Source organism: Corvus hawaiiensis, chromosome 9 (genome assembly GCF_020740725.1).
Source record: "Corvus hawaiiensis isolate bCorHaw1 chromosome 9, bCorHaw1.pri.cur, whole genome shotgun sequence".
In the NCBI taxonomy this organism is placed as follows: Eukaryota; Metazoa; Chordata; class Aves; order Passeriformes; family Corvidae; genus Corvus; species Corvus hawaiiensis.
This window is the reverse complement of record NC_063221.1, coordinates 28,221,438-28,247,772: the sequence shown is the minus strand read 5'-3', so window position 1 is coordinate 28,247,772 and position 26,335 is coordinate 28,221,438. Positions and strand designations below refer to the sequence as shown.

Here is a 26,335-nt window from a genome sequence, read left to right as displayed (position 1 = left end):
ACATTGTGTGGGGTTAAGGCTTGTCTGTCTTGTTTTGTTTGCACATCACTAGCAAAAGAAAATTGACTTTAGGGCAGAGATTTTGGGCAAGATGGCAATATGAATAATGAACAAGTACTCAGTTTCCTGTCTCCTTATCCCAATTGATAGTGTCACTGTATTGCTATGAAAAATAACTCTGTATATGGCACAGTGCAAATTGGGAAACTGGCCTCAAAATACCTTCATGTCTTGTGCTGAAATCCCCTCCTGACAGGCAATACTGAATTTAGAGTGCTAGGGTTTTAAAAATACAGGGTTTCTAAGCAACAGTGTTTATAGAGGGAATACTTCTTCTTCCCAGTTTTGCCTTTGACTGCTGTATCTATAAAATAGCTTAAACCAACAGGTTTCCATGTTGCAAAGTGATTAATTTTGATACTAATGAAATGGGGCCGTGCTGCCTTCCTCATGCTCCCTTGTACTTGCAGTGTTTTGTGGGCAAGGTGCAGGATCTTGTGATGAATGGGTTGCTTTGAGCATTCTCTTCATTTTACAAAGCATATTGTTCAGGGCTGGTTTTGTGAACAGCAGCTCAGTGATCCATAAAATAACATAAATCATAGGATAAGAACTTGCAAAGGAAAACCTGGCATGGACAAAAACTTAGCTTTATTTTAAACATTATATCCTAAGGAACGGAAGAATGTGGTACCACAAACTATGGAAAATGCTGTTTTACTAAGAAAACAAGTTCTGCTTGTCCCAGTGCTGCGTGTTTCCCCCCTTTCTTCCAGAAGATTTATGTAGTGACTTTCACAAGCCTTATGGCATTTTGTTGAATTCCAAAGGAACTTACATAGAGATGTGTGTGATAGGATTAAAATTCAAGCATCTGTCATTTAAATGCTAATCTCTGTGGATTAGGAGAATTTGGCAATAATTACCAGAGCCAGTGATGGTGCATACTGATTTGAGGTAATCCCTGATATCCATTGCCCTGTGCTGGGAGAAGAACCAGCACTACCTTGTGTCAGGGCCAAAGCAAAGAAAGCTAATAGATACTGTAATAGATACTGGCTATGGATGGCCTTTCAGAGGATGCAGAGTCCTTTTGCATAGGATGGGTGTTTGTTAGCCCCAGCTGCTGGTTGAAAGGCTCCTCACTGCCGCGTGTAGTTGAGCAGCGCAGGGCGATTGGCTGGGTGCTTATAAAAACTAGTTTAGAGTAGCTAATGCATGAGATCACTTAAAAGGAGCGCTGGGATCTTAAGCAGCTAAAAGAAACTGTTGCCTGTTTTAATTCAAAATCTTGATTTCAAAGACAGTCTGGTGTGATTTAATGATTATTCCTGATTTTATTTTTTTACAGATGATCTAAAACTTGGAATAGTGATTTGAGACAAATGGCACAAACATTTTCATGAGGCAGTATCAAGCACATTTGAAGAGAGTCTTATTTCCCTGTATGTCTAGATTGTCATAATGGTATTAATCTCTACATAGTGTCCTGAATCCATGCAGTATTCCCACATACTAATGTTTGCATTGGCACTCTCATGTATGATGGATGTGCAAATCCAGTCTTCTCCTTCCTGATTTGACAATTTAGGAGGCTGCTGTGACAGCTATTTCTCCTGCAGCCTTCGGAGACTTCCTCATTAAATCTTGCCGAGTTTACTATCAGGTGCTGCATTTTGAGTTACGGAATACCAGGGTAGAAGGAACATCATGGATCATCTGGTGCAACTGTTCTTGGCAAGAGTATGCTCAAAGATCATAGGATTGTTTAGTTTGGAAAAGACTTCTTAAGATGCATCTTCTAACCCAGCCCTGCTGAGTCCACCATTAACCCATGTCCCTAAGCACCACATCTACACAGCTTTTAAATTCCTCCAGGGAGGGCGACTCCAGGGCTTTCCTGGGCATCCTGTTCCAATGCTTGACAACCCTTTTGGTGAAGGAATTTTTCCTGATATCCATTATAGACAAGGTGGCCTAGCACCAGCTGCATCTTAAAAGTGACAGATGTTGGGGAATCCATTTTGGGAGACCTCACTCTCTTTAGGGAGTTCATTGTTGTTCAAGCAGAATGTGTGGCAGGAGATTGAGAATATAATTTATAATATAAAGAAAAAAAAAGCCAGGAGGTAAAAGTTGTTTTTTAGGGCACCAGTTTCTTGTGCCTTTTTTTATTATGTATTCTTTAGTAACTAATTCCTCCAGGACAGTTTAGATCTGTTCGGCTTCAGGAGGAGCGTGTTGAGTGAGCATGGAGTGGAGTGCACAACACACAAGATCTAATCTAGCAATGGCATGTGTGCAAGTAAAACTCTGTATTCATGCATTGCCCCGGGGATTTCACTGGGGCTCTGCCTGGGCACCCACTTCTGCCTCCATGGAATAAATGGCAAATAGGAGTCATGTGTCTGAAAGCAGCACAGAGCTGTCAGATGCTTGTTATAGCCAGACTTTACTATTTGTATAAACACTGTAAGCACTCTATTGCAGAGCTTGGAAAACATTTTGCTTTCCCTTCTTTGTTTTGGTTTGATTTTATTTGCATGCATCGTTTTACATGTGAAGAGATTGACCCACTATAACCAACCAGATCATACAAAAGGTAGAAAAAGGTTTTACAAGCAAAATTTGTTTCCTTGTGTCCTTTCCTTTCTGGAACAAAGGTTCCCCAAAAAAACCCCTATTTGAAACGGTCACTGATTTGCTCATAATGAATGTTAAAAAATATAATCGAGATATCTGCTGGTTTGTGAATGTGGGTTTGCGCTTTATTGAAAGTGGATCAGGCTGAAATGTTTATTTTAGACAATGATTCTGAATACTGAGATGTACAAATATTAGTCTTTCATCTGTCTTCAGAACAGGCAAATACTGGGAGATGAACTTGCTCATACTTCCACTGCCACTTGGGTAAAGTATTTCAGACACTGAGGTACAAATTTTCTTTTTGCTGTTGGCTCGTTTTTCTATATATATTCGGGATAATAAATGTAGAGAAAAGATACATTCATTATTGACTTCCTAGAGACTGGCCATCTGATTTATGGCTTCAAAGTGTCTCCATTTAATCTGTCAAAACTGATTTTAAACTTCATTTGTCTTCTGGTTTTGGCAGCGCTTTTTACCTTGAATTCAGCTGTTTGACATGCATTGTACTAGAGTCACATTTTAAAAACATTTACAGTATGTTGCAGAAAAAAAAGGTTCAAGTTGGTACATCTGCTTTCAATATTATGCATCTCTCAAAGTGAAAACAATTTGAAAGCTGGCATTGGGAATGTTCTTCTTGTAGCTGTAAGCACAGCACTTAGGTAACTTAGAAGAATAGAGTAATAATTACAGAAAATGAATTGTCACAGAATAACATTCTCCTGTGATTATCACCAATTACAGTTAACAGCTCCAGCGGCCTTGCTGATTAGATGCAGAACATGATTTCCCTAGACTGAAAGATGGGCCATTTCTCAAAAGATTTTGTTAAAAATTACTTTCAGAGATTGAGTTTCTGCGAATGGGGCATCAAGAGCCCCCTCAGGCCTGGCACAGACACCTCGAAGGTCAGGGTGACTCAGCATCTCTGGGGCTGATAAAACTTCCTGCTCTCCCTTTGCCCCAGCAGAGCAGAGCCTCAGCTTCGGGCTTCTCTCCAGACTCTATTTCAGGCACTGAGCACTGCTCCTCTCCTGACTCTGAGCTGAGTGGGAATAGTGGGAGGAGAGTGCATTTCAGGTGGAGGGGTAGTCCAGCACGATGGAGCTCGGTACCAGGTGAGACCTTCAGCAGTGGTGCAGCTCTGCTAGCGGGGCAAGAGAGAAATCTTGGCCAAGTACCCACAGCTCCAGGGTCCCCTGTAGTGCCTGTGGCTTTTAATCACAGCTGCAAAGGCGCATTTTTATCAGAACACCCTTCATCAGCCTTCCCCCATCTTGCATGTTTTCACCTTACTGTCACTGTATATTAGTTCTTTCCTGCACTAGTCTGGATGATTATCAGTGAGGGAATATTGCATGAGTAAAGCTCATATGAGAGGATGAATTAGCGAAAGAAACACAGGGTAATGGAAGCTGGGTGGATCTGCTGATGGTGCAGGTGCATTAGGAAGGCCTTAGGAATATTCTGCAGAAAGGCCTGGAAACAGAGTGAGGGCCAAGAGTTCCAGGTCAGAGGTGGAGCCTATGTTATGAAGACCTCCTGGTAGGGGCTGTTGGCAGTAAGAGTGAAAGAAAGGCAAACTGAAGGTACAGCTGGTGGGACCTGTGTGGTGACTTACCATCCATTAAACAATGCCAGAGACTGAATTTTTTAAGTGCTGGTAGGCAGACAGTTGTCAGTAGAAGCAGTATGATTATGCTATATTTGGATTTGTAATTGAGATTACAAACCAGATTGACTATGAAGGTCAAGAGGGAGAAGAAACACACAGAAAGAACTAAGCTCTTTGAAATTAAGAGAGAAATGAACAGGATCCACCCTCTGGAGAGTTCACTGGAGTAACTTCTTCTCCCAGTGCATCACAGGGTTGGTCATGACTCCCATGCTTACAACAGAATAACCTGGTGATGATGTGTGCAGAGGCTGATACTCCTGGTCTGCATTCACCTCAGACCTGCATGGTGTGGTGTTGGGGGATTCTTGCCTGTATTCTCGTCAATGCAAGGGAGGCTTTGAGCAGTTTCATTTGTTTCTGCATGTGTCTGATCCTGAGCCTGGGGTTTTTATTCTTTCAGTTATGCTCTGTAGCTTGGAATGCTTAACAGAGCCAGGCACAGGCAGTGCATAGGGATGAGAGTGCTGGAATAGAAAAATAAACAGCGGAAACCCACAGCTGAACTACCAGATGCTGGTTGTTGAGACTTTTTTATAAGAACACAAGGACTCTGACTGGGGTCATTATCCCCACCAGCCACTTGTCAGTGTAAGTCCCTCTTTCTCTTCCCCCCCCCGCACCTCCACCATTTATCTCCACTCCTCCCTATAAAATGTCCCAGTCCAACTGTGACTGAAATAACTGATTAGCTACTATTTCCCTAGAAGAGAGGATGCCCAGTGTCCATCCAGGCAGGGTTGTGCAGGCCACCATATCACCTCTGGAGACATTGCTGTGGCAGAGGGCTTGCCTTAGACTGTAGAGAAGCAGATCACTGCACAACAGGATGCTTAGACAGAATTTACTTTCCTTCTTTACTGAAAGCACTGAGGGGGAAGTGTGAGAGGTTCCCTGTTGCAGGGGCAGACCATGGGGGTGTGTGTGTCTGAGATCTCTCCGTACCCCTTCTCATGGTCCTCTCCCTACTTTCTGTCCTGCCAGCCATTAACTGCTAGTCTTCAGTACCAGTTCTGAGCCCAGCCCCACAGTTCTCTCCTACACTTCGAGAGGTTTGCCATGCTGTGCTTGGCCCATGATGCAGACAAAAGATACAGAAACCTTTAGCTACAACTGTGCCAAGACCACAGCTGCTGTGCTGAGTGGCACTGCCTCATCACTCCTTTGTGCTCTGCTGCCTGCATCTGTCAGTCTCTTAGGCTGTGAACTTTCTGAGGCAGGAGCCACATTTCTGGTCATTCCTGTGCAGAGTAAACTGCAACGACATTACAATCTTTTGTGCTTTGACAATATTAATGAATAAATAACAGGATATGCTGTAGAAAGTTCTCACTGAATGTACAAAGAATGGTCCCCTCTCTGGTGCTGAGGAGGAGGGCACAAGGTTCCCTCACACCTCTGCTGTGTCATGCCTGTGTAGGACAAACACTACCTGTATCTCAGAAGGAAAAGCTGGGTATAGGTCCTTTGACATGACTGCACTTCAGTCAGGTGAGGGTGAGGAGAGAGGCCATGGATGATCCCGAGCAGACCACAGTAATTCCAATGCTGTGGCCTTTGCTGGATGGATGTTATGCAGCAGAGAGTGAAGAAATATCAATGGCTTTAAAGGGAAAGCAAACCTAAAGCAGGTGTTACATGTGCCTGACAGTGACTGTAGTGCATAGCAGTCATCAAGGGTCTGAGTCCAGAAAGAAAGTCAAGAGAGATTCCCACCAAAGCCAGTAATTGTTTCCTTTTTAGCTTGTTTATTTTCTATGCAGTTAGCAAAACGTGACTCTTCATTATGGGTGGTGTAACCAGTCATTAGCTGTATACACATGGCTGGGGTTCAGTTTCACAGAAACAGGATACGTTGCTTTTCGACACTGACTGAGAAGAGGAAAATGCACTGACATACTGGGCATGCAGGCTTGAGCTTTGGGAAGCCACTCTTGCTTGTGTGGGACTGGTCTCTGCAGCACACGAGCTGGTTCAGTAGAGCTGAGTGCTTTCTAAGCATCTCCTGTGTAAGTGCCTATGGCTGACAGTGCAGTGCCTGACCTGGCCTGGCCTGTGAACCACTCTCAGAGCAGTTGTGCCAGCCTAGCCCGGGCTGATACAGCCACTGGAGACAGTCTTGGATCCTTGCTTCAGTGCCAGGACTTGGAAGCAAATCCCACCAGCTTAGATATCTCTGCAGCATGCTCTGAGGAGCCCCAGTTTGGCTGTTGCTCGTGTCTTCTTTCCTTGCTTTGCTTTCTGGAAAACTACTGCTAAGGATTTGCAGTGCAAATAACGCATGAGACTTGCTTCTGTCGTATCACAAGGAGTGATTTTGGAGCTGTGCTGTTCTCACGTTTTCCCTCTTGCTGACTTGCTGACAATGAGATGGAAAAAATTCTTGGTTTTCTCTTTTTGGGAACTTCCAGGGGTTGCATTCCTCCCCCTTTATCTCAGCTAATTTCTTAGTCAGCGTGCTCAGGATCACATGGATTCCTGCCAGGTAAGTAGGGATTTTTGTGAGCTGTAGTCTGTTCAGTTGGCAATCATTTTAGCTGTAAAAAGCCGTGGCTTAGCATGGGGCTCAGATGACACACACATTCAGCTTCCAGCTCCTTTATTTTTTAAATGGCTTTAGTTACTCCCTCTCTGCTTTTTTTTGCAAGCCATAGGGTTTAGATCTGTTCTGTAAAACTAGTGCTAAACCAAACAAGGCAAACCTAAGAAAGGCTTAATTAAAATGACAGAAATCTCACACTCACTGAATCTATTGCTGGAGCTCTTTCCGCCCTGTAAACAAAAAAAATTCAAATGGCTGTCCCCTTCCCCCCCCCCGCGACTTTCATAAGTGGTTACTGAGCTTCTGCAGTTGCTACATTCCTTAAAAAGTTGTTATTTCTTTTTTGGTCACACACTAGGGGACTCCATTGTTTTCAGTGGTGCCTATTGAGTTAGGCCCATCGACAGCAGAACTCATTCTGGGTCATTAACTTTGGAGGCACAGTAGTATAATTTGGTGACTTTATTCTGCTTCTTAGCAGACACTTGTATTAAAGTCACGCACACGCAAAACCAGAATAACCGTCCTTCTCCCTTCCTGCAAACTCTGAGAGTCTTAAAGGAGCTCTTAAAGACCATTTAAAGGACCCGTTAAAAACCATTAGAATTCGTAAAGTTGTGTTTAGGCACATAGTAGGCAGAAGTAGCAAAACAATGCTTCTGTCTTATGTGTTCTAGTGTTGACAATTTAACAATTTAACAATTTCCTTGGAAAAACTGGCGGTGTTTAAGAGAAGATTCACACAAACGATTCATGATCTGGAGAATATATATTTTCTCACATATATATGTGTGCAAAAATGAAGAAAGCAGCCAGTTAATCAGTGAAGAAAAGGTAGGAACCAAGCCTAAAGTTATCTACAGAGGGAGGGAGTACCAGTTATGTCATGTGTTTTCGCCTAGCACACAAAGTTACAATGTGAGACCCAGTGCCTGAACTGAAGTCAAACAAGTTGAAGCTATATAAAATTCATGCTGAGAACCATGGAACAAACTGCTACAGAAGCAATTCTCCATCATTTATAAAGATTCCACTTTGAGATTTGATGTCTTGCTAAAAGATGCACTCAAGATCCAACAGTGTGTGGTTAAACTAGACGGAGATATCCCGGAGGAAATAAAATGCACCAGGCACACTGGCATTCTTTCTGGGCTCAGTCTGTAAACTGTGTGGTCTTTGGAAGTTTCACTCTATTCCTGTGCTATGCTTGCTGTTGACAAACTCGGTCGCCTCACCCTTGAGGTCTGTTTCCTGCTTAGAAATAGTTCTTATACAACATTTGGTCCTTACATTTAGGGAAGCTCACACACCTTTTGGCCGCACTTTGTGTGCAGTGAACATTTTCATCGCCATAGCTCTTAATCTGCCTTTTTTTTCCCAGCACCAAATTCACATAAAAATGCACATGATCAGGGTTAGCAGTGTGCTAAGGTAATGGGAAAGAGGAAAAGAATGGTCTGCCCAGATCATAGCAAGCTAAACTTCCTCCATCTGAGACCCTCAAATCTAGTCTGAATGGAAGATCGTTCTGTCCATGGCTCTCTGCTCACTTTGGTTAGTCAAAAGTATTTACTGAGTTCCTGGCTGCACTCTTTGTATCTCTAATCGAGCACTGGAAGCTGTTATTAAAATGCAGATGTCAGAATTCAGTGTGCATCTTTAGATAGTTCTGGAAGACTTCCTAACTCTAATCTTGCTTTTTCTAGTTTTGTACTGCTGTTCATTTCACTGCCTGTGGCAGGGACTCCTGACTGACAACCAGACAAGAACAAAACTGGGCTCAGAGACATTATGATTAATGAATTACTCTCAGTTCCATGGGATGGATTGGATCAGCGTGTTAGAATGATTTCATACCTTTTGCATATTCTTGATGGCAGGGATGGTCAGCAGAAAAAGTGCTGTAGATCTGAAGAGTCAGCCCTAATTAGAGTTTTGAGACTTCTCTAACACCAGAGTCTGGATGTTGTGCAAGTATGTGCACTTTCCTGAGAGTTTTTGTTTAGTGTTTTATGCGGCTAAATGGTATTTTGGCATGAGGGGACCTTGGTGGAGGCAACCTTTACCTCTGCATGTGTGCATTCAGTAAATTCTATTCTGAGCTTTTTAGGCATTTTTCAGAGGGCGGTTTGATGCAACAGTAAAAACCAACAGGAAAACTGAATTGTGCCAAGGGTTCATTAATCTCATTATTCTTGTCTTACCCAAGAAAAAAGATAAACTAATCCAGATAAGATTTAACTGCTGTATCTGCCTGCCATTTTGCTGCTGGCTCACAGTGAAGGAAGCCTGTACCTGCTACCAGCTGCAAAGAACAGAATCTGATAGTGAAAAGTGTGGAGAAAAAAGGTGTATAAAATACAGAAAAAGGACTGCTGGAGACAGTTTAGAAGAGAGACAGAGAGAAAAGATCAGAGCTCTGGAAAACAAGATTTATGAGAAAAAAACTTGAATAATGAGAGCTGTGTAACACTGGTGAGAGACGACTGAGTGGAGACAGCCTGCAAAAACATAAAAGGTTGCTATGGAGGGCAAGAGAACAGACTCCTCTCCATGTCCAGTTCGGACAGAGCAGTATGTAACAGACTAAGTTGTGCTAAGGGGCCTTTAAGTGAGACATGAAGAAAAAAATTCCTAAGTTAAGTGAAATGACTGAATAGTTTGCTGGAAATGCTGGGGAATTGCTGGAGCCTGTGAAGTAGATTGGTCAAACACCCCCTTAAGTTTGTGAGGCTGGATTATGCTGTAGGGACACAGGACAGAGTAAATCATGTTCTGCAGACTCTTTCAGCCCTGTTTTTCATGATTGCATAATGTGTTTGTCAGAGCAAAGGGCTTCTCATGGTTACAGTGACCCTTCTGTATCTGTTTCTTCACTATAATATCCTGGCTTCACTTAATCCCTGAGATACCTTGTTCACAGGGCTTGTGTGGAAAGTGCAGACCCAGTTTACGGAAGGCAGCATTGCTAAATAAAAACAGAGAGTGCTCCACATACCTCCTAATCCATAGCAACTGCCTACTGTCATCACTGGAAGATTCACAGAGGGTTTCTAGCAGGAGCTAAACTTCTCGTTGTTTATTCAGTGTTCATGTAAGACAACACCATTCAGTCAGAATATTTTCCCTTTTTATAGCATTCTGTGTACTCTTTCATTTTTCTTCATCCTCATATCTCTGCTTTTCCTCTTCCCAGTGCCTTCCCCTCTTCACAGCAGATTCCACAATAGCCTTGTTCTAAACCTGTTCCACAGTCTGCTAAAAAACCCCACAGCAGAACAGCTGGTGGTGGGGGTGCCTTGGTTATCCCCAGAATCTGACATTCAGAAGAGATGGATACAGTCGAGATGTTCAGTCCTCCCAGCTGTTGTCTGAAACTGTCCCATTTTGGGTAGACACCTGCACTAGTTACATTTAAGTCATAGAGGTTTTTTTCTGTGTTACATGGCAAATAGGTATTTATGACACCAAGAACTCATATGTTTGACACTGTCCTTCAGCAGACTGTGCTTAGTGGTGATGTTTGTTAAACAGGCACTGCATATGTCTGCAGCCCTAAAGCTGCAGTCAGAGGAGAGTCTGCAAGAGGCCCATTCACTGGCACTGAGTGCAGAAGGGTAAATTCAATTTGAGTAGAATTAGTCCCAAGCATAGTTCTGGTAAAATAGAAAACGACATTGCAAATCACTTGATGTTAAATATATTTCAAATCAAGCCATGAAATAATGCCAAAATCCTGGCAGAAAGAAATGTCAAACAATGAAAACAGCAAATGAAAAGTAGCAGGGGTAGGCTGTTGCCCTTTTCAGCATATGTTGTGGAAACTGTTTGTTTGTCTTGAATTTTCTTCTGGCAGTGTTAATTCTAAGCTGCAAAGAAGCCATTACTGTATTAGATATCAAGTGTTAAATGATCAAGGAATGGTGTAGGTGAAATGTTTGCCTCTATGTGGTAGCAATTTGAGTTTTCATTGTAAAAACATATTTTACGTAAAAGCACAAAGATACTGATAGGGGATGTGGGTTACTTGTTAAGTGTGAGTGGTCTGCAGTGAGTCTGGATGGAGGTTGTGTGTGTGAGGATGTCTCTTTTTTGGTAGGAGCATGGAGCAGCCAATGCAGGTGTATTAGGAGAATGTGTAGTCTTCAGCAACCAAATGCATTTTTGCTGTAGCTTTTCATCCCTGATATATAAAGAACCAGAAAAAAAAATGTGTGGAAGAAGCTCTTGCAACAAGTGAGCTTGAAGCAAAGATAGCAGTGGAGAGGAAACACTCATGAGGCCTCTCATAGGAAAGGAGCTTAATTCACACTTCTTGGCAGACTGGCAAATGGAAGACAACCCATAGCTGGCAGTGATGTGCAGGTTTACTAACTCCCCTCCATTGTATTCCCTGTACATGTTGGAGCATTCCTGTCACATAGCAACATGGAAAGTTCTTTCTAGACTCCAGTGCATTTTGGTTCCTATTATGACTCCTTTTCTGTCTCTTTTGCCTATGAGTAGACTGGTTTCCAAATGTATGCATCAGAATTACATCCACAAGACCAGATGTTGTGCATCCACATCCCACCAGACCTTTTCCTCCACCCAGCTTGCATTGAAAAGAACAAAATGCTTTCTAGTTACCAGTTTCCTCCATTTCTCAAAATGTATTTTTCTGTGTAACCCCAGGTGATCTACAGTGCTTCTGTCTTTGTGGCTCTTACTGACTTAGTGACACTTCAGGCACCTAAAACATCAAGCCCAACATCTTAATGGAAATATTTTTTGTTGTGTTGGCTTTTTTGCTTTCTAATGTATTTAGTGTATTGCTGAGCCAGGCAGACAAAATTCCTTCTTGGAATATGTTTATATAAGACATATGCAAGGTGCCATATGGCAAAACCCCAGCTTTCATTCCCTGCACATCCTTGTGTTTCAAATGTTTGGGAGACCTTATACCCCTGTGGAGTCTTTACATGGTCTGCTGGCGAGAACTTCCATGGAAAAGAGACTAAATGGACTAGGTAAAATATAGGGGAGTGGAGATCTGGGAGTTTAAAAGTTCAGGGCTTAGTAAATAAATGGGAAAGCAATAACCACCTGCAGTTCATAGTAGGTGTGTTCTGGCTATTACGGAATTAAATGACATAGAGGACAAAACAAAAGGAATAGATTTTCTCAGTCTGTGCATGTGGAAAGATACTGATTGCCAGTGGAATCATGTAATCAATGCTGAAAGCATCTTTACAATGGGAACAATTCAGGTACCTCATCACAAAATGTGTGAACTTCTGTCTTGAAAGAGTCACTCTGGAGTTCTTTCAACCTACAGGCTCCACCTAATGACAGGGAGCTGTGAAAACCCTGATGGCGTCCTTTTAGAGCAGCAAAAAAGACAAACCAAGGGGGCCAAGGGCAGGTGAGAGTGTATGTAACCATAAACAGTGTATAGGTGTCTTAAAGCTTACACCAAAGGCACAATGGCATTTCTTTGGGGGGCGTGGATATCCTACCTATCAAAAATACTGAGAATTAAACCTATTCCAAACATGGTCTTCTTAAAAAAAAAAGTAACACATCAAATTTCATTACACTGAGCTTATATTCTCCAAGTGCCCATTAGGAGGGTTTTGGGATTTCCTTTTAATTAAAATAATGTTTGTTGAGCTTAATATTTTCCTAAAACATTTATTTTAATGTCTTTTCCCCTGTTACTAAAATCCAAGTAGTAAAGAAGGATAACTGACCACAAAAAAGGCCAGATGTACTGAGAACAATATTTTTCAAATTGCCTGGCAACAGGAAAAGGGTGATTCCAAGCCAAAGAGACTCTGTAACAATGACCTGTGTTTCATCCAGTTATGAAAGGTTTTGTCCTGATTGTCACAAAAGAGGCCAATGGTCATTTTCAGTCTGCTCTCAGCACTGTTTGGGTGTGTAATTCAAAGGTCTGAGATCCAAATAGAAGCCAAGAATGTTGAGTTTCAAACCTGCTTGTAAGAAAGGACTCCTTTTAAAAGTAGACAGTGTATTTCTGTATTTTTCTGAGAATCTATTCACTATTGCCTAAAATGGTTCTATCCTTACACATCTAGAGCCTAACTCAGAACATCAACTGAGGCTGTGAAGTCACTGGAACCAAAGCTCATGGCGTGTGTTTTCCTGAATGTTGGCCATACTTGATAAGTTCAAAAAGTGTTGTGCAGTTCTCAGATGGAAATCTAAACTACGTAACATTGCAGCTGGTTTAGCAATGAAAGATGTAGTAGATTGTTATGTGATCTTTGCTGCCTTTAAAATATCATGATAAAGTCAAATATGGGAGACAAATCTATCCACATGCTCGAAAGTGAAAAGGTTACAGATTTGTAAACTACTGAACTGTTTTCAAATTGTGTTAAGCTGGACTGATATAAAATTACCCACGCTTCTTTATTCAGTAGTGCCAACCCTACACATTTACTCTCTTAAAATACTGTATGTAGTCTGCAAAAATAAATTCCCCAGAACAGAAATACAGTGCAATCCAATAGCTAGTTTTAAAAATAAATTGAACATGAAATAACAAATATAGATGCAGCCAACACTTAGGGTCCAGAATTTACTAGAAAGACACACATGGGTTGTATTTATCTTTCATGAGTTCTCAAGATTGATACTCCACAAATTATTTCTCTATCTGGGTTGTTTTAGTTTACAAGGGTTTTCTTAGCCCTTCTGTCTTCACTCATACATCAGTGTGAAAGTAAAGAAATAAGTATTTTTGTTGTAGGATTTTATTGCATGGTTCATAAAAACTTGGAGGAAGGAGATCCTTTTTTATTCTACTCTTATTCAGTGCTATTTGTTTTAATCCTAATCTTTTATAGATTGATGTCATCTGTATCTATTTGGAAATAGGCAGAGGATTTGCCACCCCTGTTTTGATACACCAGTGTAGGACAATTTTGGTCTTCACTTGACTCTCACTGTATGGTATGGTCTGCTCAGTGCTAAAGAGTGTTGTGGCTCTCACTGTGTTTTTATTAAGATAATGCACAAGCATTTTAAATAAATGAAGCCATGTCTCTATAAGCTGTATGAAACAGACCTTAAAATGTGAACAGGTTGTAACTGGTACAGAGATCCACGGTGCACCTGGGGTGTGCTGTGAGCTGCTTTGTTCCTCTTTCACACAGGAACTCTTGAATGCAGCAGCAAAAATTTTGTGCTGTTATTGTTAACCATTTCAGTCCTCAGGAAAGGACAAAGAGCAACAAAAGAAACTCACAGTGGAAAACTTTCCTCTGTGAAATGGTGAAAATCCCAAATGTCTAGAGGTTTGTTGTGTATGAGATGGTGCAAATGACTGTGAAGAAACTGGCCAGGAAAAGAAAAGATCTGCACATCCCTTCTTTTTTGGATCTCCAGGCCAAGATCTGGAAGTCCCTGTTTAGGATGTCTTGTTCTAAGATCTAAATGAAAATACCAGTGTTACAGTTGGGTAAAGTCTGCAAAGGACATGATGGCATCCGTGGCTAATCACTCCAGCCTACTTCTACAATGTTCCTTCTCTTAAGCTGTGTCCATAACAGAAGAATTAAGACCGAAACTCATATTCCTGCTAATGGTGGTTCATTGAAACAAAGGAGAAGCCATGTTTTTCCACAAGGCGTAGAAAATCTGTCTCCACAGTCACACAGTTGGGCCTGCCTTGTAAAGGGTGTAAGAAAAACTCTAGTATCTATTTCCCATCCTTTGCTTTCCTTTCCTTTGCTGCTTTTCTGTCCCTTGGGCTTGGGGTCGAAGGATTAAGACAGCCCCTCCCATTCACCATAGAGAATGGCATGACAGGCATAAAAAACTTAGGCAAAGTGATGATTTTGTTGTTATTGTTGAAAATGTCAAAAATGGCCTGTTTCATGAATCACTTTGAAGAGTCTGTGTTTTGAAGCACTCAGTTCATTCATTAGAGCTTTCAGTCAGCAGCACAGTGCTGTGCATCTCTCTGGATGCTCTTAAATTACTGACTGTGTAGGAGTTGTGGCAGTCACTCCAAACATACAGGGCTGGGGATTTTTCAGCGCTCATTACATGGAATAGGATGCTGAGTGTGGGTACGGCACCTTCTCCACAATGGCTTTGCTGTGTTGGCACCTTTTGAGTTAATAATTTCCTCTCAGTGGAGGGATGTGATGGCCTCTTCCAGCGTGGATGATTTTCACTTGTTTGAGAAAATCTGGTACTGTTTGGTCTTTCACTCGTCTCACGTGACTCATCCAGCTGCCAGTAACGGCGTTCCATTTCTCAGTGTTGTCGGGGTAAATTTTGGACATCACATCCAAACAAAACCAAGAATGGCAGGGTTTTTTTTTTTTAAACAAGAAGTAATTAAAGAGAATGAACAGTAAGAAAAAAAAAGCAAATGACCTAGTTTGGTCTTTGCCGCAAAACCCACAGCTCTCTGGGGATATCTAGTATGTTAGGCAAATATTTCAAATCTGTCTCTATTTTGAATGTGAGTCATTTCAATTAGACATCTTTCAGTTATTTGTTCATTGGTCTTAATTAGGTAAACTCCAAAGCACTGCAACATGCATTTATTGTTGAATAATTACCCTTTTGGTAAGTTCCCTTGCTCTTATCTTCTTAGCCTTAGTAGCTAATTTTGTTAGTAAGGGTGAAGCCTTCCTGAATGGTAAACAAGGTATTCCCTGGGAAAGAAAGAGAACTATTGTCCTTTCATAGGGGTGTTTTAAATATTGATCTCATTGTTGGACAGACAGGTTTACCTTTGTGTAAGGAAATGTTCTGTTTTATTCTAGGAGAATTTGCTCCTAACGAGCAATGTAGGGCTGACCCTACACATCCTGACCAGCGTGAGCTGTCCTTCCCGAGGTGTGTAGCCTCATCCCATTCCATGGGACCAATTCTCACGTGACTTAATCTGGCATAAATCAAGAAAAAGCTACCCCAAAGTCAGTTACCCCAGAATGAAAGAAGCAAGATATCCAAAATTGAACTAACTTGATTACTCATATGGAAGGAATTGCCTGATTGTAGCCTTTGCACTCTACTGTATCACCTCCTTCCATTCCCTTCGCAAACAATTGCATGTGAAGATAGAAATCGAAACTGCAGGACACAAAAAGACAGAAGTTACCTTGATGGATTCCACTTCCATGAGATCCTTCTGGAAACCATTCTGCTTTTATTAGATTTACTCTCTGTAAATTAGGATTAGTTTTTATATGGATTTATGGAACGGCTATGGTATAATGCAAGCAGGGTGAACCCTCTGGTCGAAGGCAAGGGAGTGTGTGCTCTTTTCATCTGTTATTGGTAAGTTACAGAATGTAGGTTAAAGGCCCCTCGATACCAGTGAAAGAAGAGATCTGGTTCCAGACATGGAAAGTGCTTAAATCTTATGTGTGCCAGCCAGTGATATTAATATGGTATAGAACAGCCAGTTGTCAGAGGGCCAGATTCTGTTCTCAGTTACAGTGGTGTAAAATGGACTTTTTCCCTTTTTTTTAGAGGGAATGAATTCGCTTTCACATGTGCTTGGACACTTGAACACTTGGGTTGTCTGTGTTCGGAGATAATCTCACAGTTCTGTTTTTAGTTGCTGTGGGGGGAAAAAACCCATGAGCTGCTGCTGTTGTTCCTTGTCCGTCATTGTTCCAGCTCACATGTGGTGAGCACATTTCAGAGGCTTTGGTGCAAGTGCAACTGCACTCAGGGCACTGTTGTGCAAGAAATTTTTAGCTCTTACTATTGAATCTGTAAGGTACTTCGTGAAGGCAAATGGATTGACTGAAACACAGATTTCATGGATTTGGCATAAGTGTTCTGTTCCTTTGCAGAGAGCGAATGTGTTCTCTGATTTGACAGCTACAAGAGAAGATAATTATTTTTGACAGCACAGGGATAGTGTTCATGTTATTCTAGGAAATCTCTGTCTTCACACAAACAGGTATCAGTGTGTGCTACAGTTGGTATTGCTGAGCTGTGGTGGAAGCTTCAAGTTTCTATGTTTTGATAATATGATAAAATTGGTAAAGTACATATTTAGAAAGCCCTGGTGAATTTCAGACTTGTATCATTTGGGGAATGAAAGAAAGTGTTTTATTACAAGTCCAGTATAAATCTTAAACATAAAAAAGGATCTACAGTATTTTGGAGGGAAGATACATCTTGACTGTATTCCAGGTAACTCTGCTGTTGGAAAGAGAGGAACTGTGAATTGGGTATTGTAATATGATTGATTTACCATCTTCTCTTGGTGGTGTGGCCTTGAAAAACTTACAGTTCAACAGTGTATTTAGTTACCCTTTAAATGTGATTCATCTACCCCAATTAACAGTCAAAAGTCTTATTATACAGTCTTGCTAAGGTAGGTGTTAACCCTGAGGTGAGTTAAATTATGATGGGATGAAGCCAGAATGGGAATGGAATAAAGCCCGATGGAGCTGTAGACTCCAGAGGATATAATGATAATTTATGTCATGGTTACAGGCAGGGCAGAGCTAATAGTCAGAAAGACCCACTATAAGCTGAAATGCATCCAGAGTGATCTGAAACGCCTTGGTCTGAACCCACCAAATACAACTGACTGTGCAGGCCAGAAAATGCTGCATTTCTGTACAATGAGAAATAAACAACCATAGTTTACAGATCCAAATTCCTTTGCAATTAAATGTTGCTTCCTTGTGAAACCTTTCATTTCCACTGCCTTGTTGTAAATACAAGAATTTTGGAAGGAAATCCAAAATGAGTTTACAAAGTAGTTGTCAGTGGAGAAAGTTCTTAGTCAAAGCCTTATCTTTCTTTACGTATTTTTTTGACAGTGAACGGTGGCTACAATCACTGCAATTTGATCTCTGAGAAGAAGAACATGATGGACATGGAGATGACGAGTAGCTCAGTGCCTGTCTGCAGGCAAGGGCTGTTCCTGCACACGGGGAACTCCCTGATGCGAGAGCACGCGCTGTCCCGAGAGAGGCTGCTGCATGTGGGCCAGCTCAACTTGGCGCACTCGGATCTCAGGTATCGCTCCAGGTTTTACCAGCTTGAGCGCTTGGCTCCACCCCAATGCCATGGTGTCACCAAATCACTGCCTGGGAGGCAGGGATGATACTTACTCCCAGCCCAGTGGAGCTGTGTGTCTCCCACACAGTGGTTTGGCATGCCACCATCAAACCTACAGGAAGCTAGTGCCACGTTTATTTCTACAGCATTTGCTTTAATGAAGCATTTGCAGTGTTCCCATGCAGCCACATCCTTGGTACTTGTTTTTAAGGCCGTAATGTGACAATTTGGTCTCTGGTTTTGATATATACACTGTAGTTGGATATGCTATGAACAGAATCTCTATTTAAACATTTGCTATAAATTAATTATATGAAAACACAGAACTCCATTATTTTTTTGTTGTTGTTACAAATTTAACATTACCAGATTTTAAACAAGTACCCTAAACAGACATCCATTGTGAATAGAAACCTGCTACAAATTAAAATCTGTCCATCTATTTTAATTATGCTGCTTTTTGGCAGGGGATGTAATAGGAATAATCTTGACCTTCTTGAAGAGCTGTAGAAAAGAAAAACCTCAATAAAGTTGCAGTCTTTATCTTAGGTACTTGGAATATTTGGCACTCTGTGGATGGAACTATCAGGCTGAAATTTCCATAGTCATAGCAACAGGAAATACGGCCTACAGCTTGGTCTTGAAAATCTGACTGTTCCTGATTTTATTATACATATTCATGCCTTGTTTCCCTTTTTCGGTTTACTGGTGGGGTAAGAACATCTGTGTTTTCAGGAGAAGGAGGCACGGTAATGTGGCAAGCAAGTGGAAAGACTTTTTTGCATGTTTGTTTGCTTGAAAAGGATAAATAATATCCATGCCACATAACAGAATAATCTACTATTGCTACAAGGATTTTGTAGATGCCTTTACAGCTGGATGTAAATCTGCTCCCTCCTGATTTTTTTATGGCTCAGTGTGGGACTGGTAGTTATCAACTTTTTTTTTCATTCTGTCAGTGAGGACAATTATGAAACAAAGGTAATTAGGGCAGGAGCAAACAAAAGGAGGAAGAGAATACTCTGCTTAGATCATTTTGAACCTTTTTGTAAAATCTATAATGAAGAAATGACAGATACCTTCATACCTGGCATCACAGTACCCTCCCTCAGAAATATGAACCCCTTCCAGCCCCCATTTGGAAGAAGATTCCCAGAACAACATAAAGGATTGTCAGCTGCATAACATGAGAAAGCAGCAGGTGATAGGCCTGATTCCCTCCCCTCTGCTTTGTGGCATGGTCTAAAGCCTTGAGACTCTGCTGCCTCTAAGTTTGGAAATGTTTGGAGAATATCCTAAAGGACCCTTCCACTCCATTACAGGTTGTTTTTGTGTCCCACTGGTCATGCTCTGCTTGTATGTCCACCTGACTAATAGTGCTTTTGTCTGCATGGGATTTGCAAGGTAAAGCCAATGCCCAGCTCTTCTCTGTGGTCCTCATAAACACAGTGTCTCATTATATCACAGAGCTTTTCATGAGACACACAGCCAAAACCTTAGCATTTGAGAGAAGGTGGACAGCATTTCAGACAATTTCTGTTCATGGTGTTTGTGATGCTAAAGGTTCTTGACAAGCAAGTAACAGAAAACATGGTCTTTCCCTGAAGATCTGAAAACAGGAGAATATAACTGAGGTGGGAGTGAGCGCCCAGGAGAGGAGTGAAATCAGTGGGAGCCAAAGGTGCTCTGTGCCTTCCCAGATCTGAGCCTTCATCAGAAAATGGATGAGAGAAGTAGGGCTGGAATTGTCAGATATTGGAGCACATGGAAATGAGGGCAAACTGTCTTTGGTTGTTCTGCCCAGCTCTAATGACCAGCACAGAAATAAAGGGAGACACAAATTCAAACAGTGTCTCTGGGTAGAACTTTGAGCCACTGTGCATTTCTAGGTTATGGAACATCCAAGGAAAAGCCAAACAAACCAGGGAGCACCTTCCCTAGCAATCAAGAATCTCCCTCAGGATTTGGGGTTTTGATTGTTTTTATTCTTTTTTTGCTTGAATGCACTGAAACTAGATATCCTCTTCAGCTTCTCCCCAAAATTGCTTTCTTTTTAAACTGTATTCTAGGGATGACTACTTAGTCAAAGAATCATGATCCCTCTTCTTCCTGGCTCCTTTTTCCCACTCAGTTAATAACTTTTAAGTTGTGCAGTGTAATTGCTGCTACATTCTATCTGTGAATGCAGTGTGTGTGGGACTGGAAAAGTCCCAATACCTTCCTCACCACAACTGGAGGCAGCACACAGCTAATGTTGGCCTTTTGTCAAATAATCCATTATCAGCCACGGCAAACCCGCCCACACTGCGCTCAGTGCCCAGCATGTAAAACCCAGGGAAGACATCAGAGCGCTGGGATACTGTTGCACAGGGTCCCTGGATGTGCAGCAGAACAATCCCCTCCAGCTTCTTAAAACTGTCAGTTATCACCGGGTGCACATTTCCAGTGGCAATTGAAGGCATGTATGTTTTGTAAATAATCCGGAGATTTCAGATACAGTCATCTTTTCCTCTGAGGGCAGTTGGGAACTGCAGCGCTTCTGGTGTGGTGCTACTGGCCTCGTGCTCTGGCTCCAATTACCACGTAAGGGAGTCTCTTAGGAAACACTGCCTCAGTATCCTCTGAGAGGCTGCTGTTACTCTTCAAAGGCCTTACACTCAGCTTTCATGAGCTTAAGCAGCAATTCTGTTCCTTTAGACTGTCCATCCCTAGTGCATGGATGCTCCCTTTGAAGAGAGGGTTGTGGGGTATATTCTTCTGCTGACCCCACTCTCTTTCCAGGATTGCTTATCTGGAAGCTGTCCAGAGCTGCTCAGGCTGATCCGTGTGTCCACATGGTGCTTCTTACACTGTCCTGCTCTGCATTGTCCCTCTCATCTTGCCTGTTTATTTTATATGCATTTATGTTTGGCTGCTGTCCAGAGATTGTGAAATCTTTATGGCCAGCACAGCTTGTGGGTACCAGGCCTGGAATCTGCTCCCTGACTGTAACAGCAAGATGCCATGGGCAAAGAGTCAATGGGTATAAGAGGAAGCCACCCTGCAAGTTGGCTGCCAGACACCTTGTGTCGCTCCTGCATTGATTTTGTCTCTGTGCCCCTTCTCCCTCCAACCCCCCCAGGACTGGGAGGAATGAGCAGGGCTTTCCCTAGAATAGTGATGGCAAAATTCTGCCAGGAATACAGGAAATTTGCATTAATGCAACCTTGACATCAGGTACCCCAACACTCAAACAATGGGAAATTGAAGGAATGTCAGATTCTCTCAGCAGAGTTAACTAACATGGGATGTATAATGTATATGAATATACAGTGCTGCAGAGAAAATTGCAGGTTCTGGAGAGGACTTGGTTCTGATCTGCACAAGCAGCCTGTGCTTATCATTTTGTAGGCAGAGAATGGGTAAGACACGTCTGTGGCAATGGGAAGCATGAATTTAGTGCCCTCATCCCATTTGCTTTTGAAATAAGGCATTCCAGCTTGTCTTTTGGTTCAGAACTCTTTTTTGTGTGTCTCAGAATCAGCACTGCAACATCACACCAGTACAGTCTTGGCTCTCAGTAAGACCCTGTGCTGGAAATGCAGGTCACTGTTCCTGGGGGTTTTGGAAACCTGGTATTTCTCAGGACAGGGGTGTTTATGTCCATCCTGCAGGTACTCTGCATTGACTCCAGCTTAGTCAAAAACCAAACTTCTCTCATGGATTTCTGGCAAGATGGGAGCTTTACATAAAGCTTAATAATATGACCCCAATTATCACAGGCAGAAATGTAAGGCTTGGGTTAGCTTTATGTGATGTAGGAAATGTGTTGTGTTTACTTTAGCCTGAGGCTTTGGGACCACTAAACTATGATACAAACTGAATCATTTAGAAGAGTTTTCGTGCAGCAGAAACCAAGTAATAGGAAATGCTGTGCCTGGCATGGCATGCTGTAAAGCCTTTCTCAGAATGAGTTTAAAACACCATGCTTTCTACTGAGCAGGGTTTCCCAAACATGTGCAATAAAAGTATACTTAAGCCACATATTTTACAGACATATTGTTCTGTAAATGTTAAAAAATAATGTATGAATATTGTTGGGTTTGGGTTTTTTAAATATAAATTTACCATCTGCAGAAACAGGTGCTTTAAGTTTACCCTGAGAACAACTGTGCAAACCTAAAGGGAGAAATTATAAATAATGGTTTATGGAAACCTCTAAAATTTTTAAATGTACTGTTTTAAAATTTCTGGTGGCAAGTGAACAATCTGATTGTTCTATATCAGTGAATGGTGGGGAATTTAACTTCTCTCATGATCTTAAAGGGATTTTTTATATTAAGCCCTGTTGGAGCTTAGAAACCTGTCAGTAGTGAACGCAGTGTTGCCACTTGTGTGCCTCAGACAGGTGTCAATTTTTGACAACTGTAATTTCATGGGAAGGAAGTCTTTTTGAAGCTTTTTATTGTTGTTATTTTTTTCCAGCCCTTTCTGTTCTTTTGAGAGCTGTTACCAAGGAAGTTTTAGAAGTCATCCCAGCTTCCCATCTTAGTATTAGTGATGGATTAAAGGAAATAATAGCGATAAAATAATCTAAGGTGTAAAATAAATGCAGTTTATTCAGCAGCTTCATTGTTTAGTGTATAAATGTCCAAAATACTTTTATGTACACGTTTCATGCTTTAAAATGTGTCAGATCTGTCTTAGCTGCGGTGTCACACACAAGTTGCCAAATTGTTGGCTTCTCTTCAGCTTTTGTGGTGCTAGCATCAAAAAAGCACAAAATTCATTTAAGTGGAACATGTCAGCTTAAGAGCCTTGGGGCACTTCTCTGGAGGGTTTATTAGCCCAGGTACAGCTTTCCTGCACACAGATGTACGGTTTCCTCTCCTTGGTCTGGCATGATGAAGCCATAGGTTAAACCCTCCCATGCTTTAGGGATATGTAAGGAGCACCCTCTGGTCCCAAGAAAAAACACACAGTTGGATCATCCAGAGTAAATGTTTATAGCTGAGATAAAATGTTTTATTTTAAGCCATAAAGCAGTTGCTGACTGCTTGGAAGAAAATGTTAGGAGGAAATGTTTCCTAATGCAGTGCTTTTTTGAAAAGTCTTTTGTGGAGTTCCTCGAGGTTCTGCTTCCTCAGTGAATGGATTCAACACACATCAAAAAAGATGAAAAATCACTTCTGCAGGAGAGAATTGTGATTTACAGTCCCACGTACTCTTTATTATGAAAAATGGAGATGGGAGTACATAGGCTGCCATTTAAAATTTACTGGCTGTGAACTTACTTTGTGGAAGTAAATACTCAGCTGATCTCACATTGATTCTGGAGTGCTGTTTGAAGGAAGCAGTTCTTCTGCTGTATTCCTTTTTTCTCCAGTGATCTGGCTCCTTTTTTAATTTAACAAAGGAAAGCATGTCTCTGACGTGTAAGCAAAGCTCAGCTAGCCTTTTTTGTGTCAACAAGAATGCCAAGGCATTTTCCCAGTGTGCTCTGAGTAAAATGACAATATTTGAATAATTCAAAAATGCCCAAAGCTCTCAAACTTCATTCTCAGCTGTTGTTTTGCCCGATCTATTATGCACTGAAAGCCTCGATTGTAATTGATGAACTTCCTGTGGCAGTGGAGGGAAGATTCTCTGTTCCGTGTGTAACCCAGTGTGTAAAATTAATCCTGTGTAAAACGATGCTGTCTTTACACAGGGTGGAGAGGAAGCATTGCAGATCTTTTTGATGTAATTGCTGCATTAGACAGGCAACATTCACCAGAGAGCGCATGCTTCCATTCTGCAGGGCTTAACAAGTGTTGTGTCTTGTACAAAAATCATAAACTGTGTGGTGGTTAGCGATGGTTAATGAAAACTGTATTGCAGGTCACCCAGGTTTCAAGACTCAGTAGATTCTGCTGCTCCATGCCTGAATGGAAGTCACCCGGCTCAGCACATTAAACAAGAATGCCCCAGTGATTCTAAGGTTCTGTCTGAGGCTTCCACACATAGTAGGAGGATTACAGAGGGGATGGAGCTGAGAGCCTCCGGTAGTCTGCATCCTGAACTAGATCTAATGAATAATAGCTTTACAAATTCACTTTCATCCTACTTGTTTAATAATGAACACAGCTCCTCCCTGGGTTCTTTGTCACTTGGCACCCCTCAGCACTCGGCCAGGCTACAAACAAGCAACCTGAAGAAGAGATGCATCTCTGTTGTGCCGTCTTCAGCCGAAGGAATCGATATTACAGCGATCATCCGCACGTCGCAGACGTCACTGGTCACCTGTGTGAATGGACTGCGAACTAACTCAGCTGGCATTTCCTCTCATCCTGTGGAGATCAGTCATCACAGTGCTCAAAAATCCTCTCAGCCCCAATCTTGCTCTCAGCCTGGAAACCCTTGCAGTATTCCCTCCCCTCCAGCATGTCTTGTACCTCTTTCTGCTGAATGTGACAGAGGTGACTGTGAGCAGATACAAATGCAGCAAGTCGAGGAGAATGGCAGCCTCAGCCTTATGATGAATGGTACAAGCCTTCCTCACCAGAACTCCTCGCACAGCACCCAGAAGGTGAGTTTCCTAAAACAAGAACCAGCTGACGATTATTCCTCCACTGCTGATCTTTTTCGCCATCACCAGGGGCTGCCTCCCCCTTACCACCTCCACCAGCAGCTCAGCCAGACCCCAGGGACACTGCCTCACCTCAACGCCTCCATGTCTCCCAAGTCCCTGCAGCCCAGTGACGGCGATGAGCAGGACCTCAGCGGCGGCAAGCAGGTCTGTCAGTGGATTGACTGCAGTGCCACTTATGACCAACAAGACGAACTGGTCAGACACATAGAAAAGACTCACATTGACCAGAGGAAAGGAGAGGACTTCACTTGCTTCTGGGCAGGCTGTGTCCGCCGCTATAAACCCTTCAATGCTCGTTACAAACTGCTGATTCATATGAGGGTTCACTCTGGAGAAAAACCAAACAAGTGCATGGTAAGTCTGGATTATATTTGTTTGAATAGAAACATAACTGCACTGCTCTCTTTCTTGCTCCCTCTTCGATCTTATTCCAATATAATTGTTGTGCTTTCCTGTAACTTAGTCTGTAGCAGGCTAAAGGAGAATTGGAGAAAACCTTAATCTAGAAGGAAATGATTGAGTAAGAAATAATGTAGTTCTTGGAAAAGGGATTCAGTTTCCTTATATAAGAGCTTAACTTTTAATACAGTGCTTTGTTTTTTTAATATTCATTAAACCACTAATAAAGTGATGATCAAAGCACACAGCCGTCATTTAACGTAAAACAAAGTCACTGAGCCTCGGGTGACATTTTTAATCAAGAAACATAAAACACATCTAATGAAATTCTTTTCATTCCTTCAACTGAACAATAACCCATAGAGCTGTGAGTGCAAAAGCTTCAAATGGTAGTTTAGACAAAAAAAAGAAACTTGTTAAAGGATTTTAAACAGTTAAAAGAATAAAAAGAATATATTTAATTAATTTTCAAAGGTTGTTAGGGGCTTTTTTAATTTGCAAAACAGAGCTTTTAAAATAAGTAAAAACCATTGTTCTCTTCTGATCAAGAAGATGTAAACAACAGCAGTTCCAAAAAGAGAATCTTGGGAATAACACCATCTCTGCATCTGCCCACCATGATGACAATATGGCCAAACTAAAATAAAAGTTAATGACTTCCATTAAGCTTTCCACATGTTTGAAACAACAATGATATAAGACCCTGACTGAAGCAGATGAAGCAAAACAAGTTTGACATAAACTTCCAAATTGGGCCATGAAATTTGGAAAGTCTCATTTGTAACACCCACATGCGTGTGCATGCACACACACGCACAAATAAGGCCAGACAAAGGGAATGGTTACGGCAGCAGGTTGGGGTTCCTGATAGGCAGAATTTTCAGCTATATGTCTATTTTATTGTTTTGATCAGAGCATGATACAATGGAAAATGCTTGTAAGGAAGTTAGATCATGACAAACTTTTCCATGGCAAGCTGTAGCTTTCTATGGAGGAATAGGAAAGAATGTTTATAGGAAAAGCTTCCAGGCCTGTGATGGTTATGGAAGGGAAAAGGAAGAAAACAAGAGTATTAAAAATGTTTTGCAGAGAAAAATTTTCTCTGTAAGTGATTGTTCTGATTATCATTTTACTTCCATTGGATAAATGAAAAACATTATCTTAGTGTCTGCACTGTGTAGTGGGTATTCCCTAAGACAATACTGGAAGCAGTGCATATACTTAGGGAATACCATCAAATGTCCAAGAAAAAATGGAAACACTCTAAGACTTACATGTTTCTTTTTCCTTTAAAAGCAGGAGTTGACTGGTTCAATTCCAGAAGTAGCTCAATCACATTTTCTAAACATACAAATGAATTTATCCTCCCCTGCATCAATTTCATTTAGTTATAAATCATCAAAGG

At 41.6% G+C, this 26,335-nt stretch overlaps 1 protein-coding gene across 3 annotated transcripts in view; it reads left to right on the top strand.

Moving 5' to 3' along the window:
• Nucleotides 1–26,335, top strand: part of GLIS1 (GLIS family zinc finger 1) — a 181,705-nt gene that overhangs the window by 65,959 nt on the left and 89,411 nt on the right. For all 3 annotated transcript variants that reach the window (XM_048313177.1, XM_048313176.1, XM_048313175.1), the window contains exons 3-4: nt 17,681–17,879; nt 23,781–24,885. In XM_048313177.1, coding sequence (XP_048169134.1) covers nt 17,681–17,879; nt 23,781–24,885 — 1,304 coding nt within the window. The remainder of the gene's footprint in view (nt 1–17,680; nt 17,880–23,780; nt 24,886–26,335) is intronic.